This window comes from Zeus faber (assembly GCF_960531495.2).
Source record: "Zeus faber genome assembly, chromosome: 6".
NCBI classification, from domain to species: Eukaryota; Metazoa; Chordata; class Actinopteri; order Zeiformes; family Zeidae; genus Zeus; species Zeus faber.
Window position 1 is genome coordinate 9,509,267 of NC_137201.1, and position 21,108 is coordinate 9,530,374.

The 21,108-nt window shown below is 40.4% G+C and overlaps 1 protein-coding gene across 1 annotated transcript in view; it reads right to left on the reverse strand.

The window, feature by feature from the left end:
- LOC307231624 (putative polypeptide N-acetylgalactosaminyltransferase 8) overlaps positions 1 to 9,442 on the reverse strand; it is a gene marked incomplete at both ends in the record, with an annotated part of 34,896 nt that extends 25,454 nt beyond the window's left edge. The window contains 7 exons of the mRNA XM_080002388.1: positions 532 to 714; positions 812 to 926; positions 2,173 to 2,370; positions 5,615 to 5,798; positions 5,938 to 6,104; positions 8,868 to 9,120; positions 9,421 to 9,442. Coding sequence (XP_079858514.1) covers positions 532 to 714; positions 812 to 926; positions 2,173 to 2,370; positions 5,615 to 5,798; positions 5,938 to 6,104; positions 8,868 to 9,120; positions 9,421 to 9,442 — 1,122 coding nt within the window. The remainder of the gene's footprint in view (positions 1 to 531; positions 715 to 811; positions 927 to 2,172; positions 2,371 to 5,614; positions 5,799 to 5,937; positions 6,105 to 8,867; positions 9,121 to 9,420) is intronic.
- Positions 9,443 to 21,108: the final 11,666 nt, after the last annotated feature.

The window sequence follows — 21,108 nt, forward strand, 5'->3', positions numbered from 1 at the left end:
TCAGTGTCAAGTACACTATATTTACTATATATACTATTTACACTATATACACTGTATACATCTCATCTCATCACCGTCCTCAGTCTCAGTCTCGTTCCCGCAGTCTGTCAATATTCACTACACTAGCGTTTACAATCGCCATGCCCCGTTACCGTGAAATAACACGGGTCCTCGCTTATCGACCAATTTGCTTAACAACCTGGTCCTAGGAACGGAACTCGATCATTAAGTGAGGAGTACCTGTATGGTAAACACGCATATCAAAATCATCATATGGTCAACAAGAAGCAGGAAACAAGAATTGTTTTATTTTTATTGGTCGCGTATTCAGACAATTAAAATAGTATTAATTGACTGCGGTTCACTAGATGATCCAGCAAAAAAGGAAGCCCTCTGATTGGGTGCCTGAGGGCCAAGCTTAAAATATTAGCTAGATGTAGTACAATTCTGCATGGATTGTAACATTTGTCGAACCGGTTCCACACATAAAAGAGACATTATTTAAAGTGCGTAATAAATCATTGCGTCCACCTGCGGAAGGTTCCAGGCAACCATCACGTTCTTCTTGTACTCATCCATCCAGATTTCAGCGACCCGGAGGGCGTTCCTTCTGATGAAAGGGCTCAAGTCGAGTGCGTAAGGCTTGTGGGCCCTCTCGATGTGAGCGATCTTGGAGCAGGGCACAATCTCTACGCTGCCGCCGCACAGCCAGACCTGGTCCGGCCAGACACAAAAATCAGACGGTTGCAGGATTCAATGTCCGAGTTCTTTCAATTTAGCATATTATGATCTGAGAAATAATTGCACTCACACGGATTCCTAGTTCAACGTTCTCTCCCCCATAGACTCTCATTCCGCCGTCAAGACCTCCAATTTCTCCCAGGAAGACCCTATCTGCTACGAAGATGCCCATGACAGCAGGACTCCTGACGAAAACACATTTGTAAAGCTAATTAAGACAAACTGTACTTATATAAGTGTGCACAGAGCATTTAAGGGGCAGGGGCACAATCAGAAAAAGGGCACATTTCATACCTGGAAGTGGGGGGGGGCTGAAGAAATTGTGATAACTTTTACACTTTTTTCTTTATTGTAGGGACACTCTAGAGGGCACTTTTGCTGCATTGATACTTAAGTGAAAATTCAGTGATGCAAGAATATGTATTCACAAAAGAGGATCTGAGGAACTCCATCAGCATCATTTGCGATATTCACCCAGTACTTAATGTTGCTACTTCTAATGCCACACATTAAATGCAAGAGAAGAAACTCGGGTGAAGAAATGGAAATGGGGTTTTTTTTCAAATTATTTCTTTCTTTTTGGCTATAACTTGGAAAGATATTTTGACCTAATTATATTCTATATTATATATTATACCTAATAGGGGTGTGCATCTCTTCCTTTAAGAGGATCCGATATGTAACTAGATACATGGGCTATGGTACGATTCAGGGACGATACATTTTAATACTGAACGATTCGGTGCAATTCTATTCTATGCAATTCCATGCAATACGCTGCAATCTGGACAGTTATTTACATTTGTTTAATGTAGACATTTATTTGAATTAAAATAGGACAATACTATAAAAGTGGCATTGCTTCCCTTCAAATAGATATTTCATAAAAGACGAGTGAATCCCAAGTATTTTTGGTACTTTATGGCATTTAGATATCATAATATGATATGATATCATATCATCATATCATATCATCATTTTTAGCCCAACTAAGGGACTGTCCCGCTCTGCCTTGGATCAGGACAGTGGACTGCGCAATTGAGAGGAGTGATCCCTGTTCCCCGTGTCTCCAAACAAAACAAATAATTATTATTTCTAAACGTGACATGACTTGTAACGTTAGATCAGTGAGTCTTCCGCAGCAGCTTTGTTTATACTAAAGTAGAATTAGCAGCAAATCTTCAGCCAAACGATTCGTAACTTCAGAATCGGGCTGTGGACCGGTTCATGGTATGTTTAGGTCGATCCAGGGGTCCCTCTCGCATCTTTAATGTTAAAACGGGTTTCAGATTCATATCAGTGAGTTGTTACCCCCTTAATACCTAATTATATTCTAACTCAAGGCACTGTCGATCAGAAGAACTTGCATTTCTATCTAGGAGCTGACTTCTCCAGCTGAGGCATGTTCTCTGACTTAATTGTTCTTCATACTTCCCAGGCTGTGACTCGTCATTGAGCTGGTACCACTCCGGCTTGAAGGACTCATACATGCACCACAAGGCCCAGTCGAAGCCCTGCGCGGAGGAGGAGTAAGGCTCCACGTGCAAATCGTCGAAATGGATCTTATCAAAGACCGGGGACACCACGACGGTCCTGTCAGCTTTGATCCTGGCTAGCAGAGGCTCGGCCCTTGAAATGAAACAAAAAGAAAAAGTTACAGGCCCCCAAAAATAATGATGTCCAATTCACTGATCAGCCCACTTGTTTTGACATTATCTACACAGAAACCCTTTCAAACGGAGAATAATCTAATAATAATTTTTCTACGTATTTGTGATATCATCAGGAGTTGAAACGTCTGGTGTGTCCTCTAAGTGTCTGCCTCTCTGCATCTGAATAATGTGAAACCCAATAAGAGGAACAACCATCCCGGTGGTGATTTGGATGTAATTCCTCAAGTCACGTCTGCAGCAGCCTGTTTTTCCGACTGCTTCTTTTTTTTTTGTTTACTGTTTGTTTGTGTGCTGCTTGTTGCTGCTGCTGCTGCTGCTAACCCTATCCCAGTAGCGAGGGTGAGTTGAAATATTATGTGAAAAACAAATACAAAAAAATGGATAATGAGAAGCATACCTATAAGTCACTTTGCAGGAGGTACACCAATAGACAGAAATGTTGTTTGACTCGTCCCTCCGGCATTCATCCCTCCCACACCAGAATCAGTGAGGTCAGAATTAGGCCTGCATTCCATCTTTGGGCTATTAAACTGTTAATAACGTCACACAATGTTAGCATGCCTGTCTACCCTCAATTAATAAGATGAACTTATCATTCCTGTCTTCTTAGACAACCTCTTAGACAAACTACTTCCCCAAACAATAGAGGACAGAAGAGCAAATCATGCCTATATGTGCGTTGACTCAGCAGAGGTAATATTAAATGACATAAGTTGATCTACAGGAGAATAAATATTTTAAAGAAATACAGAATGCCTGAGAACCTTACTGCATTATATTCCATTGTATTTTGAATTGTCACTTTGTGCATTTTGTGTTTTGTTTTATATAAATACAGGTACTCCTCACTTAACGACCGAGTTACGTTCCTAGGATCAGGTCCTTAAGCGAATAGGTCGATAAGCGATGACCCGTGTAATTTCACGGTAAGGGGGCGTGGCCATTACGAACGCTAGTGTAGTGAATACTGACAGACTGCGGGAACGACACTGAGACTGAGAACGATGATGAGATGAGATGTATACAGTGTATATAGTGTATATAGTATATATAGTGTATATAGTGTATATAGTATATATAGTGTATATAGTGTATATAGTATATAGATTGTATATCGTGTATATAATGTTTATAGTATATATAGTGTATATAGTATATATAGTGTATATATTAATATAGTATATAGATTGTATATTGTGTATATAGTGTTTATAGTATATATAGTGTATATAGTATATATAATGTATATAACATCAGCTCCATCATCAAGAAAGCCCAGCAGAGGACGTACTTCCTGTGGCAGCTGAGGAAGTTCAACCTGCCAGAGATGATGATGGTGCACTTCTACACCTCCGTCATTGAGTCCGTTCTCACCTCCTCCATCACCATCTGGTACGCTGCTGCAACCACCAAGGACAAGGGCAGAGTGCAGCGTTTTATTCGCTCTGCTGAGAAGGTGATTGGCTGCAATCAGCCATCTCTCCAGGACCTGTACGCCTCCAGGACCTGTACGCCTCCAGGACCTGTACGCCTCAAGGACCCTGAGGCGTGCAGGTAAGGTTGTGGCCCTACCACCCCGGACACAAACCGTTTGAAACACTTATCTCTGGCAGGAGGCCGCGGTCCAACGAGGCCAAAAGCTCCCACCACAACAACAGTTTCTTCCCATCTGCAACTGGCAACAAGACCCGGGACCCTCTGATGAAACAAAGCCCCCCTTAAACTGAATGAGTATGTCTATGCGTTACATCAACATACATTCCTCATTCTTCTGGACTCTTATCTGTGAACATTGCACATACTGTTACTTTATACCGGACATTTGCACATTCCTGCACAAACTGTACAGCTTTATTTAAAAATAAAAAGGTTAGTTAGTTTACATATGCTTGTATATTTCACTAATATTTTACTTATTGTTTTACATTTATGCTTCATGTATGCACCGAACACCAAGACAAATTCCTTGTTCTTGTAAACTTACTTGGCTATAAAGACTATTCTGATTCTGATTCTGATATAGTATATATAGTGTATATAGTGTAAAGTGTATATAGTATATATATTTTATATAGTAAACATAGCGTATATATTATATTATCTTCCGGCTGCTCCCGTTAGGGGTCGCCACAGCGGATCATCTGCCTCCAAAACCTTCTGTTCTGTACATCTTCCTCCCTTACACCAACCGCCTGCATGTCCTCCGTCACCACATCCAGAAACCTTCTCTTTGGCCTTCCTCTTTTCCTCTTGCCTGGCAGCTCCATCCTCAGCATCCTTCTCTCAATGTAACTCTCATCTGTCCTACACACGTGTCCAAACCATCTCAATCTGGCCTCTCTCACTTTTCCACCAAACTGTCCAACCTGAGATGTCCCTCGCGCGCATGCCGCGGTATTGTACACAGCGTACAATACAGACTGGTCAGAGAGCTGGTTGTCAGTCCAAACGGTCGTAAAACAGGTAGGTCGTTAAATGAGGAGTACCTATATGGACATTTTCACCATAAATTGACGGAGAAAAGGCACAGATTTGTCCATAAAAATTGACCACAATGCAGGAAATGAAGTGTTTGACGCTAAAACCTTCCCACAATTTGCCACAATTCATATTGAATGTGACTGATTTACTCTTTGCATTCCACTGAAATAAATTATTTTGAAAGAATTTAATAATTACTGTGAACTCCATTCACAACTCAGAGCCAGCCAGACTCTTCTGACGCTCACTTACCGTGCTGTTACTCCAACAGAAACAAATTAATCAAAGAGTCGGAAAATCGAATAACTCTTTTTTTTACTGAGTGACTCGTCAAGAACCAAATCTCAGAACCTTTCCTCACTATGAGCCTGCACTGGTCCTCGCTTTCAGTCCGCCTGGAAGTGGCTGGCTAGAACTGATGAATTATTACAGCCTTGCAGCACAATAGCTACTTTCAATAGTTTTATTTTAAGTGAAATTTTAAAGATTTTTAGTGCCGAAAAATGTGGGTCTATCTATTGCCTGTTTTTACCCAAATTGAACCATTTCTACAGCAACTTCTGGTTCATATATTTTTTTATATTATTGTGGAATCTCTTTTTTAGTTAAGTAACCCGTATAGCCTTTGAATTTAACTGACGTTAGCGTTTCCTCTGTATTTTAATGTCTTCCCTGAAATCCCTAATGTGCTGTAGTCCGGTCACGTAAAGCACACTTACCAACCCTCTGTAACTTCAATGTGTGCATCCAGGATGGCCACAACATCAGCTGTGGCTCGCTTCCAGCCCGAGTTCCTGGACTGGGACAAACCCAACTGTTCTGCATGCCTCACTTTTTTAATGAGGCCTGCCTGCTCTTTGTTGACTTGAACAATGTAGTCCTCCAGTTGCTCTCCCAGATCGTCTGAAATTGGAATCCACAGGAAAATGGTCATTGGGTGGATGTAAGGAATAGGGACGACATCCACTCAGACATCACATAACAGAATAAAGCTCATTTTTGAAGTCTTTCTAGGAGTCAAGAGCTGTGTGTCGGTGGTTACCATTGGTGCTATGGTCATCCACCAGTATGATCTCCCTCAGCAGATGTTTGGGAGTGTGGGTGATGATGCTTTGGATGGCTCTCTTGATGATCGACACAGCCTCGTCCAGGTAGATCAACACTACCCCGAGGCTCGGCAGCTCAGAGGGGTAGGTTTTCTGCAGACACCTGTCAATAAACCGCATAGGACTCGATGAGCAAAAACTACTAATGTACTCAAGTAGAAATACTGTTACATTACTGGAATTGTACTCAACGACAAGTATTGTTAAACTTCTGGTGTAGAAAAAAAAAACTTAAGCAAAAGTTAAGTATTCTTCTCAAATATTACTTGAGAGTATTAGATACGTTTTAACCATTATTAATAGAATCTTCCAATCCAAAGGGGAGATCCGTGCGGATTGTGGAAAATATATTTCAAGAGAGCACAACATATTTTTTTCTCGTAATAAAAATGCATGAATTGATCCATCAAGTGAGGCAAGTCGCATTCATAAATAAACAAAAATACAGATTAAGAAAACGACCGTCTGCCCCTTTATGCCCCTTTGGTCTTAAAAAAAACACACTAAAAAGGGCACTTCAGTGTTTTTTCTATCTCAACGTGTTGTTCACAGCTTCAGCTGAATATTAAATTATATTATATTATATTTAACTATATCAGAATCACAATATATTCGATTTTTTTTATCATCAGTTTGGCTGGACCTACATCGGCCGCAAGCCTTCTCAGTCATGAACATCAACAAGTCAAAGACCGGATCCAGGCTGAGTGACGAACATTTGCGTGTCATACTGAAGTAGGATTTCTACTTTAAAAATGCTACCAGACTTGAATAAGCTGAGAGAGCAGGGAGAAAAGCTCCACTGTTACTATTGATATGCAGCACAAGCTCCTTTCCCACTTGCAGTGAAAGCCGTGAATCTACCGGCGATGTTCCATATTGTCGCTCTTTATATTCTTAAATCGTATTCTATTTATTCTTGAATATTACACTCAGACCCTAGCCGTGTCTTTCACAGTTAGGGGTGCGGTGCGCTGGCATCGGACACAGCTGGCAGCCAGAGAGGGAACGGGCGTACAGGGAGAGGTAGAGCGGGTGGAGAACGTTCATTCTCTGGAGGTAGAGGGTGTAGGACAGGTTGAAAATGATCACACTGATTCAATAACTTTGGGTTAAGGTTATTCTGTACGGGGACGGGGGCTCGGTCAGCGGAGGCTAGGGTGCGAAGCGATGGTCTAAAATCAGATTGTGTTGTCTAGTCTCGCGTTATATTAGAGACCAATGGCGTGAGCATTACGTAATGTATCCGGAACAGTCATCTTTGTGGGAACAGGCTCGATACAGAACATTTCCGTAAAGGAGGTCAATGTGGGAATGACTACCTACTGCCTTTGCCGGATATTTTTCATACAGCATTGTTATGGATTTCATGTAAGAAAGGGGCTTGTGAAATGGCAATAAGTAAATGCACTGATGAAATGGTTATGACAAGAGATACTATTGTCATATAACTGAATGTGTTTTGAAGCAAAATGTACAGGTTTAAAAACTTGACTATGGAGAGAAAAAACATGGTCATGTATGGTCTGCAAAACTCTATCCAGCCCTTGAACCAAAAGGTTGGCACACCCCTGCTCTAGGGGGAACTTTATAATCTTTTCTCCATCATAGGGACACTCTAAAGCAGTATTTCTCCAACATTTTTTCTGAGGACCCACTTTTTGAAAAATGACTACCCATCGCGACCCAATTCACAATAGGCCTTATTTATGAAGCTATAAAGAATCTATAAATGTATAAAGATATTTTTGTTGAATTTGTGCATAAATGAACGTTACTGCCATTTCCCAATCACCTTATATTATCTTGAATAAATAAACCAGCCATTTCAAAGAGATACACGCTTGATAAATCACAACTTTGTTTTCAGCACGTGTTATTGAAAACATATAAACATGTTAAATATATTTTTTTTAAATTAGACTAAACAATTGCATTTGGGCGGAGCTAACAGCCTCTCTCATTGATTTTGTTTCCTCTTACCACCGAAACAAACAGAATGTACACTTGTCTTTCATACTAGATTCAATATTATAAGTACCACCATCAGAACAATACGAACGATCAGTACTATCAAGGTGCAGTCGAGCAGAAGTCACCTGGTGCGGTCCACACTCCCAGCGCTGGACAGACGGTGACGGATGAAGCGGCAGAGTGCACGGAGCCGCACACGGACAGAGCTCATTCACTTGTGCGCACAAAGAGGATGTATGTGGATGCATGCTCGCAACATTTTTATTAAAAATAAATAAATAAATAATAATAATAATAATAATACGTTTCTGCTGAAAGACCGCACAAACATTTTATAGGCAGTCATTTGCAAAGAGAACCGGAAAATCGGAATCGGCCGTGAAAAAAAATCAGGCTTGGTGGATGCATCCCTAATATTCAACAAGCTTGCGAGACTAGGAATGTTTTGGTTTTTTTTGGTAATCACACGCATTCAACACATTAAAAGCAACGTTAAATGAGTGTCGGATGCTGAACTGGACATAGAAACAGCGGAGTCTTGTGATCGGTTCGGCTCCGCGTGAAAGCCTCAGTTTACCCTTTACGTGCTTGTCCCGGCAGTGTTCAAATAAAACTATTTTCGAATTTCAATGGGGGAAATCCTGCAAATGTATTGGACACGTGAAATAAAGCCTCTGGGAACCCAGTGTTTGGGAAAGCATGCTCTAGAGGGCACTGTCAAAGCGTTTGTTCAACCAAAGGGGCATGTGCACGCCACAGCATAGCCGACTTGATGTATTGCTTAATTACAGTAACCAAATAAAGTAATACAAATAACATACTTGTGGATGAGATGAGAGAGATATCAGGGATTGCAAACCGTATCAGCTCTATGCATTAAAGAACTTTTCACCGGCTGTTTCTCGTGTCGGGCAGCCTCCGGTCCAGTGGGAGCTGGTTGCTGAGGAACACGTTGTAGCCGTAGCTGTGGAACAGCGCTTCTGCCTCCCTCTGCTGCTCCTCTGGCAGGCCAGCTCCCCACTTGGCGAACAGCGGGGACTGGGGGTAAAACTTCTTCTGCTCCTTCTCCTCTCTTTCGTCCACCTTTTGAGGCCACCCCACACTTGAGTTGTCGTCTCTCGGCTGCGATGGCTCGATCAGCTTTGCTTCGGAGGGATGTGAAAGTGATTCAGATTGACCAACACACAGGGGAGTGAGCGATGGAGAGAGGAAAAAAGAATAAATGGAACCCTAACAATTGTGATAGGTTTTTAAGTAAGTCAACAACCAAGCAAATACCCATGAAATAAATACCAAGCTTTCATTCTTTCCAGAAAACGAATTGTAGTGATAGGAGTTATTAATACTTCCGACCACCAGAGGGCAGCAACGACTAGCGGTCGTACCTGTAAGCTACACGTGTATTGTCTCGATTAGACGGTAGGATTTAATGGAAGAAACCACACCATGCTGGCTGTAGGCTGACATGATAACTGAGTTTGCTGCGGTAGTTAATGAATACAGGCACTCCTCACTTAACGACCGAGTTGCGTTCCTAGGACCAGGTCGTTAAGTGAAATGGTCGATAAGCGGGGACCCGTGTTATTTCACGGTAAGGGGGCGTGGCCATTATGAACGCTAGTGTAGTGAATACTGACAGACTGAGGGAACGACACTGAGACTGAGAACAATGATGAGATGAGATGTATACAGTGTATATAGTGTATATAGTATGTATAGTGTATATAGTGTATTTTATATGGTGTATATATAGTGTATATATAGTGTACACAGTGTATTTTATATAGTGTATATATAGTGTATATGGTATATATAGTGTATATAGTGTATACAGTATATAAAAGGTGATGCGCGTTGAGATGCTTGACGCTAAGACGCCGTGGTATTGTACACAGCGTACAATACAGACTGGTCAGAGAGCTGGTCGTAAGTCTGAACCGTCGTTAAACAGGCAGGTCGTTAAGTGAGGAGTACCTGTAATCATATTTGATGAACCCAAGTTTCTTCGGTTTATATTACAAACATTACACGGTACCAGGACTGGTCCAGAGACGGCCGTCATGGAACGTGTGAAGCCACCTGACGCTGTGAATTGGACTGGAAATTCATTCAAACAGTGATTCATGCTGAACCTGTGGGCCCTCGGACTGGACAGCAAACCGCTTGCTACTTACTGTCGTGGAACCTCAAGCATTGGAGGTATACAACACGTTTGTGTACACCGACGCAGGCGTTTAGGACAAGTTTGACGCAGTTGTCAAGAAGTTTGAAGGACTCTGAAGGGTTCTGGGAAATGGCAACTTGTTAAGCTCGCACACGCAGCAGCATGCTGAGATCCGGAGTTGCAAGATACTGAACTTAGCTGGATTCGTGAAGATATGCCACGCCAGTGAATTAGCCAGGCAGCATTCTTTTATGGGTATGGTAACAAAGGAAGATTCTACGCTTAAAGGGATTCAACAGTCAAGCGTGAACAGAGTTGAGCAGGACAAGTGGACGGAGCCATCGCACATAAACAGAGCTGCCATTCCTCTCAAGCTGGACACAGGAGCAAAAGCCAGTTGGATGAATGAGCTTGACATCAGACCCATGAAGGTAGAGCCACCTCCAAATACTATTCCGCTCAAAGCCGATAATGGACAGCCCATCGACACCAAAGGCAAATGCATACTCAAGGTGGATGTTACAGGAAAAGAACACAATCTCATGTTTGTAGTAGTTCCAGCTGGACATGACTTGTGCATGTGAAAATGCAGGCCTAGTCAAGAGTACTACTGCATTAACGCCAATGCACAGAACAGCATAGAGTCAATAGTAGATCTGTTTCCAGACATCATCAAACGGTTTGGTGTCTTACCATTAACCTACAAGATATAGCTAAAAGATGATGCAAAGCCAGTCATCCAGCACCGCCACAAGGGCCACGGAGTGTGCATGGATCCGAAAGACCTGAATGCCAACATAAAGAGGAAACAGCACCAGAATCCAACCAGAGATGAAATAACAAGTCAAATGGCCAGTGCAAAGTTCTTCAGCAAGATGGATACATCCCAGGGGCAGTTGAAACTCCATGAGGATAGCACAAAGTACTATACGTTCCATACGCTGTTTGGTTGCTACTCTTTCCAAAGGACGCCTTTTTGAATGTCCTCTGCTCCTGAAGTTTTCCACAGGACCTTGGAGCACATCATAGAAGGCATCGACGGGGTCAAAAACAATGCCCAACTGAATTGACTTTACCTATTGACTTCTCTGTAACACAGAAACACAGTGGTATGCAATTGTTGATTCACACGCAAGGATCGTAATGTCTGAATGAATATGACTCACGACTAGTTCCGTAGCTTACTACAACAATTGAATTGAATTACATTTAATCTGTCTATCGTTTCTGTAATAGCAATAATGAATTCCGCCAAACTCAACCAGTATTTGAAATCACCGCACTACAGACGGATATTATTGACACACAACGACAACGACAACCCAACACCCACTAGCAAAAAAATGGACATAAAAGGCATACATAAAAGGCTAACGGACAGATATAAAATTAAACTATATGTACTATATAGTTAAGATACTGAAAAGAAATACAATGTGTGTCATGAAGAACCACAACAAACAAATTATAATTTTAATAACATTCATATTGACCACAAATGACAAAAGAACAAAAATCTATGAATATTTCAGATATTATGGAGACCACTAAAGATTAAATAAATGTAATTTCAAATGATGCAATTATAATTATTTATACCTTGTTTAAAATGTTACATTTCACATTCAAATAAAAAATGTAAAATAAAGAAAATTTTACAATGAGTTGTGAATGTGAAACATTTTCTATAAATGAAAACGAAGTAAATCACAGGAAAATTAGACTTATGATAGTGAAACACATGAAAGAAAACTCAAATTTGTACAATAGTTATTTAAGACATGACTAGTTATCTGTAGAAAATTATTTACAATTATAACAAATTAAATATGTGGGAAGTTTGGCTACTGAAGTTTAAATACAGGCAGCTGACCTTTCTCATACACTTTTATTATTAATAATAATAATAATAATAATAATAATAATAATGAAATTAAAAGGCAAAGGAACATTAATAAACAGTAATTAAATGAATTCATTACATTTTAAAAATGGATAAAGAAACAGAAAAAGTAGATACAATATGATAATAAGCAAAAGATATAAAAGGGGAAAAATATAAATAAATAAATAAATAAACAACAATTAAATAGATAAAGAACGGGGGCAGATCTATAAAAAAGAACTTTTTCCAGGTCGCTGTGTGATAGTATTGGTTTGATTCTTAAAATGCTTCTTAATTGAAGAAAGCAGGACTGGACAATTACATTTATTAATTAAATTTGTTGTTCAAAGTTTAGGTCAGAGTCAAACAGTACTCCCAAGTTTCTGGCAACAGATTTAATATTTGTGGACGTATTTGTGGAGTGCCAAGGCCACTCTCAATATGACTTGACTACTATGGTAGAATTAGGGGGAGTCAACTGTATGATTTCTGATTTTAAATTACTGAGTTGAAGCCAACAGCCAATGGTTGATATAATTGAGACGATCTACAACAGCAGCCAGGCTGTTTGGGTCACCAGGTCTCAGAGGAAGGTGTATCTGTGTGTATCTGTGTGTCATTTACAATAGCTCTAAAATATTATCAAAAAAAAAATCCTCACACATCTATCGTGAGGCCTCAGTAAGATGGCAGGGGGAGGGGGTGATGACGAAGTAAATACAATTCTGGGGTTGGAATTGTTTGTAACAATCAGGTTACAGGAAAAAGTTGCTCTTGCTTCTTTGATAATTGTGCAAAGCGTCGTTCCAGATCTCATAAAATACGTTGAAACCACTCTTTCCATTTCCATTCCTTTCTCCTACAGTCTCTCTTATGGTCCGGGGTGGATTCATTTAGCCAGGGCTGCAATGTTTTATTCAACTTTTTGTCCTTTTATGGGGTGACAGAGTCCAGGGCACTCAGGCATGTGTCATTAATATTAGAGTCAAGCTCCTCTATGTTAAAATCAGGAACACAGGCAGTTAAAGGCAAAGCAGCAGCACTGAAAAGCTGAGAAAACGTACTCGCTGACATAGAGTTTAAAACACGGTGGCAGATAGGATTGTTGTGAATGATACAAAATTGGTATAAGACCACACTGAATATAACCGCTTTGTGATCGGACACACATTTCCTTTGTCTCAATGTTTTCAGAGCTGAGATCACTGCACAGTATTAAGTCAAGGGTGTGGCCTTTAGAATGTGTCAGTTCTCGTACTGCTTGAGTGAGGTTAAAAGAGTTAAGAACATCCATAAAATCAGTAATAAAAGTGTAGCTGGTGCAGCAGACATGTATGTTAAAATCACCTAAAAATATGAATTTTGAAATAAAATGAGATAACTACTCAGCAAATTCTTGGTTAAAAACATTATTTGGTTTCAGCGGTCTATAAATTATTAAAATGATCACCCGGTCCGTAGAATTAAATATAAAACCAAGATGTTCAAATGATGTAAAACTGCTATGTGAAATGGGAGTGCTGTTAAAATCCTTTCTGTAGATAATAGCAATTGATTGTTATGATTAGCATTAAGCAGGCATGACAATAAGCGTGCTACTAAGTCTATGAAAGGAAATGATGGTGGTTATGGTGGAAGGCATAACAGTCCAGTTTAGGAGAGCTGAGTGGGCTGCAGGAGTAGGGGATGGAGGAGGTGACTATAATTAATGGATGTGTGGGGCTCAGTGAACGTCAGGAGGTGAACACCTTGCAGGAGAGCAGTGTAAGTCCAATGGTTATGGAAAGTAGACGGGATCCTTCATTTTTTGAATGGAGGTCATAGTCCTTAGAAAGTTCCAGTCTATTGTAGAAGGTGGTGAAGTTGTCCACATAGGCGATGCCTCTGTTGCAGCAGTAGCCCTTCAGCCAGATGTGCAGCCGTTGCAACCGGCTAAACTTTACATCGCCGAAACGGAGGGAGGGCACGGGGCCAGACACAATGCAATGCATGTTTGTATTTAAAACACTGTTTATGAGGCAGACAAAATCTTCTTCAAGTTTCTCTGATTGCTGCGTTTTAAGGTCGTTGGTGCCCACATGCACCACAACAGCAGAGACTGATGGGTGATGGTTAAGCAGCTGTGTGACAGCGATGTTAATGTGCTCGATGCTTGCACCAACAGAGGAGCGAGGCAGAGGTCCTGCGTAGTGAAGAGAAGGCTGGCGGTGGTGGAGACGGGGCTGGCGGTGGAAGAGAGTGTCTCGGTGCCCTCGATGCCATGGTGGACTGTGATCGCCCCCCAAAGGGGGGAACTCCCACATATCCCTGACATCGACTGGGCTCCAAGGCTTAAAATCTGTTTGCCAGCCGGAGAGTCTCCGGCATAGAGCGGCGCAGGGGGCGCTTGCATTGCTCGCCAACCCTTTCCGCCAGGGTCCAGAGCTCTGGGTAGAGCAGGTCCAGACTTGGGCCATGGCTCCTCTATCACAGCTGGTGGGGCATTAGAGAGACCTGACTCACCCACAGTGAGAATGGATCCGGGACAAGGGAGAGTGGTGTCAAAATCCGGTCTGATCACAGCGGAGGACATGGAGCAGGAGATGTGCTCAGCCTGTCCTTAGCGTGGCGGTGGAGGTTAGATGCACAAACAGTTTATCTTTCTTCTTCACATCGTCATACAGGCAGCGGATTGTCTTTAAAGACGGACTTCTCTAGAGACAGCACAGACAGTTCTCACAGTCTGAGGAGCTAGGCATCGATGCTGGCATAGTTAGCAATATACTAAGCTCACAGGCTAATTAGCATTAGCCGAGTAGTCAAGCCAAAGTCCACGTTCCAAAATCCGAAAAAAACAGTTCAGGTGAGGGTCAAAGCCAAGAAATAGTAAGGATATGACTGTGTCAACAATCTGAATTCCGTAATCCAAAATCAGATAAATTTATCACGTAAAGTTATGTTAAAATTACAAATTTAAATCAATGTTTAACTTCTAGTCAAACTGAAACTGTTTCATACGTAATGCAATAAATGTTAGAGACATGTAATTACGTTACGTTTACATGTCCAGGTCAGCAAAAGTCAGTCACAAAATAAAAAAATATTTTCTATGGACGTAACTACACAACGCAACTACACAATGTTTGATGTTTATACGTTAAGTAAATTGTGATGCATTTCACAATAAATTGAGAAACCTGTAATACTTAGCTTAAATTGATAAGCTGGACCCTGTGTATTGCTGCCTGTAGCTATATTTATTATTATTGTTTGTGTACAATGGAGTGGACCATAAACACATATGTAACAATAACTGTCTCATACCAACATAATCACATCTTCAAAATGTTTTTTTGTATTCATACTCCATTGCATCAGATTTTCCCTGTTTTGCCCTAAAAGGTCCCCATTAAGAAACCTGATAAGGAAACCTAACCCAGACAACAAATGCATGTTCAACTAAGGTTGTAAGTCTTATAACAATTAATTATATTACATTTTAGAAATCTGCAAGGTCCCCAGTACTTATGAGTACTAGGGGGGGGGGACACCTCGCAGATTTTTTCAAGCTCTGCCTACTCACCCAGTTTGTTGATAGCCGCCTCGATTCGCTGTAGTTGCAGCCTCAGAGCCTCCTGACTGGTGACCAGCGGTGGAGAGCTGACCATGGAGAAGGTCCACCTCAGAGACATGATGTATATTACCAACAAAGTGGTTCCGATTACGACCCCAACTTTTCGCAAGGAGATCTTCATGGCTGCTTCCAGCTGAACTATACACCTCTCTGTGCTAACGCACACACCTAGAGATAGAACACCTCCCATCCTGTCTCCCTGCCAGAGTGGTGACTGATCACAGGGATTTCTGGTTCCAAGTTGTGCTTCTGTTCTCAGACCTTTTTTGAACTAAGTAGCAGCTTCAAGACACCATTTCACAAGGAAAGTGCATTCTATTGGGTTTTTTTTCCATTATTTTTTATCATTATTATGATTAAAAAAAAAATCATTATGATTAGGTTTATTGTATGTTATGTCGGAGAAATTCTCATGCATGGCCGGTGAGGTTAATCTGCCCGCTACAAGAAAACAAAAACTGAGAAGATTAAAGACATTTATTCTGCAGAATAAAGAGAAAGATTCAGTACTGCTCCAAAGCAGTGTTCTGACCATTCTGCTCCTGCTTCCGACAAGGAAGGCTTTATACTGATGAGAGGTTGTGTACCTTTGGCCAGGTGTCATTTACAAGACAATTGCCCCTCAATCATCAATTTATCAAATCAAATCAATCATGAGTACAATGGTTTAACAGTCAAAATCAGGTCACACGTACAATTTGACTTCATGCGATCAAACAAACACACAATGCTCTGTCAAGTTACCCTTATCTCAACTCAAGGTTGAGTGAGGATGAAATGTGATCTCATCTTTATACTAAAATAGACGTTTTAAGAAAGAGCAGTCTCTTCATATGAACTCTGAGAGACTCATTAAAACCCAGAGGCAATGTGTTTTAAAAGCTAGGTAATATACACAAAGAGCAATTGTCCTATATAAAACAGATAAGACATCATTCAAATAGTTGACCATATGCATTTTTCTCTCACACTCACTCATTTTGTTCCTACTGGAACAACACCCCAAGGAAAATGCAATAATGGTATAATGTCATATAATTGAGGCAATTAAACATAACATGTAAATTGAATACAATACAATTATACTGCAGAGTTATCCTCAAATTCTCTATTATTGGAATCTACTGGGAAAACACACATCTAATATAAATGTAACTATATTGGTGTATGGGTATATGGGTATGTTGGTGTCAAAAGCCCCTTCGATAACTGCTTCCAAAACACACATTTATTCAGCTGTGGTAAGGGGAATGGCGGTAACCCATGTAGCCTATGTAGGTGCGGTTGACGTGGTTCCATCGTAATTGCAGGGTGAGCAGTGTTCGGTGTACACTCATGTTGTCTCCTCAACGAGTAGCTAGAGGGGAATAGGAAGTTTCTTACAATAAGGTGCGTGTACCCACATTGGTCATTCTGCCAACTTAACTGCTGCTGCGCTGGTGAGGAGGATCTGGAACAGTCCAAGGAATGTGGCAGAGTTCCAGCTTTTCCTCAAGGAAGTGAGAGGCACACATTATGATAGCATTGTTTGGTCTAGGTCCACAAATGTAAAATAGGGTACGGGGAATAATTCTGTGATTTCCCAAACAGTTATGTTGAATAGCCAACTATAGTCTCAGTACAAAATAAACGTATGCAGTCACCCTAGTGTAACAACAGAATGATATTATCACATTGTCTAATATGTAGGAGATAATGTTAATAGAATATCGATTAGGCTACAAATTAAACGAGTATGTAAATCATGTAAGGTTTTTTAAATTATCCTAGAATGCATTTCTCGAATGTTGCCTAAACATAATCCTATCTACACAATCCATTAATAAACTGAAATCTAAAATGATAAATACTAAAACTGGACAATCTGATCACTACTAATTTACGTGATGTAATTCATATGTGGCTTTTGTCAACAGAAGACAGACCTAACCATATTGGTCTCCTGGCCAGCACTTCATGCTGGGACAGTCCTGTCACACCATGTGATCGTCCTCACATTCCCGTCATCACTAAGCATGAAACTCAGTCGTGCTTACCTTCACTGGGATTCCATTAAGAAAACCATGTCAGACTCACCAAACAATATTTTAACCATGACAAAGTGTCAGCTTGATAAGTCCATCATGAGGTTTCTGCATTTGTTCTAAGCACAATCATTAGGTTTACTTAATTCTCTAACTATATCCCTCCTTTTTGAAAAATGCTTACCATATGTTAAACAAGTAAAACAATGAAAAACTAGTGGGACCGATACAGCTTAGTACATACAGTACCAAGTGGCTCTGCCACTACAATAATTCAGTGCAGGATGCCTTTGAGGAGAGGAAAAAGAAGGTTAGTGAGGAATCCTGTATCCTCATCTGTGGAGGAGACAACCATCATAATTAGACAAGAGCAATATTCGGTACAGTGGCTTTGTTGGTTTCATTGGCTCTGTTCTCATCAATCAGCTACACCGCACTGTATTACACTTGCCTGTACATATTCATGCAATCAAACAGAACAAAAGACAGTTTATCACAGATAGAAACACAAACGCAACAGGTTGTACAAAAATAGACAAACACTGTTTTATAAAAAAAAAAAAACAGATGACAGACAGACAAACCAAACTAAAACCCTCCTTGTTGTTGTACTCGTGATTTTAAATCATCGTAGTTGAACTTTTCAAGAACTTCAGTAGCAAGATCTGGGCGTTGCGAAGCCACAAGGGCTATCGCTGTCAAGCAATTATGTGAATCTCCATTAGAGGGAAGAAGAGTTGGAGTAACATAGGAAAAGTTGCTGTTGATGATGATGGAGGCGTTGAGGCGTTGCCTGAGAGAAATTAGCCGATTAGCTCCGTAGCAAGATAAAGGTTACAGCGTGTAATCAATGTAATAACCCTGGTACCAAGTTTCCGAGCATAGTATGCAACAAGATGTAATTCATCTCCATAAGATTGCAACAACACAGCTAACTTAAAACCATCTCCCTCATCCACAGTTACAGTAATCCACCAAACCCAACGTGGAGCAGATGCAAAATCTTGTTTGAAAAGCAACAAAATGTTCTCCCGTCTAATGGCTGGGCAAGCATTGCCTCATTCCACGATCCGAAAACAACAATAACCACAACAGCCAAGAAAGGCCATGCCAGGGTGCGACCCTGAAGAGACAAAATTCAAATAAAATAAATGTCATGGCTCAAATCGTGAACGTTCTTTTGTGCCGGCTGGAGATATAAGGGAAAAAGAAACGGTGACCATCTTGTTCTATGTATTTTAGGAAGTCCTGTGTATCCACAACACAAGCAGATCAATATACCATAAATATTCAAATTATTGTGCTGCCATTAATAAGATCTAAATCAGTCAAAATAAATTTCCGTAATGTGGCAGAAGAAACATTACCAGAGGCTCCACATAACTTCAACAATGAGTTAAGCAACGAGAGAGGGTAAGGAAAAATGTGATTCACATACTAAACCATTTAAAAATTTTGCGTTTAGCACTATATTCCTATATATATATATTTTTTTTTTATAATTCTCACTGATATCCTTAAATTTACAATTAATAACTGCAAACAATAAGCATGGGATCTCAGCAGTCATCAATCGAATAGAAGTCTAATTGGCGTTGATCAACAACATTTGATCATTTATCAATCCATTATCTCACGGTCAATTTACCCAGCTCCTAAAAATCACATATGTGCTAAGCTTTGAACTGCTAGTCTTACCTTTTGGCCAGGGAGTATTCAACTATAAGTCACATCATTCTGTTTTGCCCTAAAAGGATTAGAGAAAATTTGAGAGGTTATTTGGCAAATTAACACCTTTATAAAAGAAATATGAGGGTGGTGTCGTCCACAAATTTCAGGAGCTTGACAGACTGGTGTGGTTGGAGGTACATTCAGCTTTCCTTCCTCTCAAATGTGGCACAAAACAAGGTTGCCCTCTATCCCCATTGCTATTTGGTTTCACAGTGAGGCAAGGTTTGAGGGTATTGCAAGAGGTGGGGTCAGCCACAAAGTGTCCTTGTATACAGATGACTTACTTTTGTATCCAATCTGCTGCTTGGCGCCCCCCATGGTGGTCACCTGCGCGAATGCTCCGTGTGAGCGTTCGCATTCGCATCATAAGTCTGGCTCTCTTACTTGCTCTCTTCAATACACGTAAGAAAAAGGAAACATGGTGCAGAGGTCATATACATTTGGGATCCTGCTAATTCAGGTATTTCGGGTAATGAAAGCGTTGACAAACTGGCCAAGCAAGCTGTTCAAAAGATAAAACATAGACCCATGTATTAGTCTCTCAAAATCAGAAGGAAAGGGTATTGTACAGAAGGAAACCAAAAGAGAGGCAGCAGCACTGGGAACTGTGAAGACGGGGAGGAAGTAGGAAAGAGGAGACAATCATGACTAGGTTAAGAATAGGACACAGTAATCTGAACAGTACACTTCACTTTCTGGGGAAGCATCCAACCGGTTTTTGTGATCATCGTCAGGAAGCAGAAACTGTAGAGCATGTACTTGTTAGTTGCTGAAAGTATGAAGCAGGAAGAAAGGACACGATGGAAGAAATGAAACGATAAGGGTAAACAGGAGTAGGGGTAAAGAGCATACTGCAGTGTGGTGGAAGTGCACAAGGCAGAAGATGCTTGGTCAGCTTCCTAATGAGAACAGGACTGATGAGGATAATCTGACACACTGGACATTGTAGGCGTTAACTAACTCCAGGAGCTGGCAGTAGTGCAACATTGAGGAGGCATTATTTTCTCTCCTGTTTTACAAAATCATTTTTCGTTCCAGTTAACAGAACAAGGGTCTAAGTCTTTCTGATCGTCAAGATTTATCTCACCGACCACACATAGGTCACTTATATGTGTATATATTCAGTGTGTATACACTTTATACATAATATAGAGCATCTTTTAAAGTTGTTTTTCTGTTTAAGTTATATATTTTAATGTTAATCGTTAGGTGGAGTATATATTGTCAGATTTTCGATTTTATTGTATATTTCCACATTTTCCATACATTGACATTTTCTTTTATTACATTGCTTTACTGTTATTGCCTATTTTTATTTTTTATGTAAGCTGCTGCCTACAATGCAATTTTCCTCCCGGGATGAATAAATATCCATCCATATTCTGACAACAAAAATGTTATGTTAGTTTCAGCCGCAGAATTTTACAGATGCACCCGAATAATGGTCCTTACGACCACAATACAAAGTTTGATTTTCAAGCTCTTTGTAAGTCAGCTCTAAACTGAGATAATTAACTACCATTGTGTTCCTGAGCTGAGATAATAACGTGCACACCCATTGCCTGGTTAACTATTTGGTTAGATAACAAAATAGACAAAAAAAAACAAAACAAGAGTATGACCTTATCTTTAAGCACAGCTTAAGCAACTGGTGGTTATATTCGTTAAATAACACTGAAAACTGGACTTTACCATGAAACCACAGAGAGTGACGTG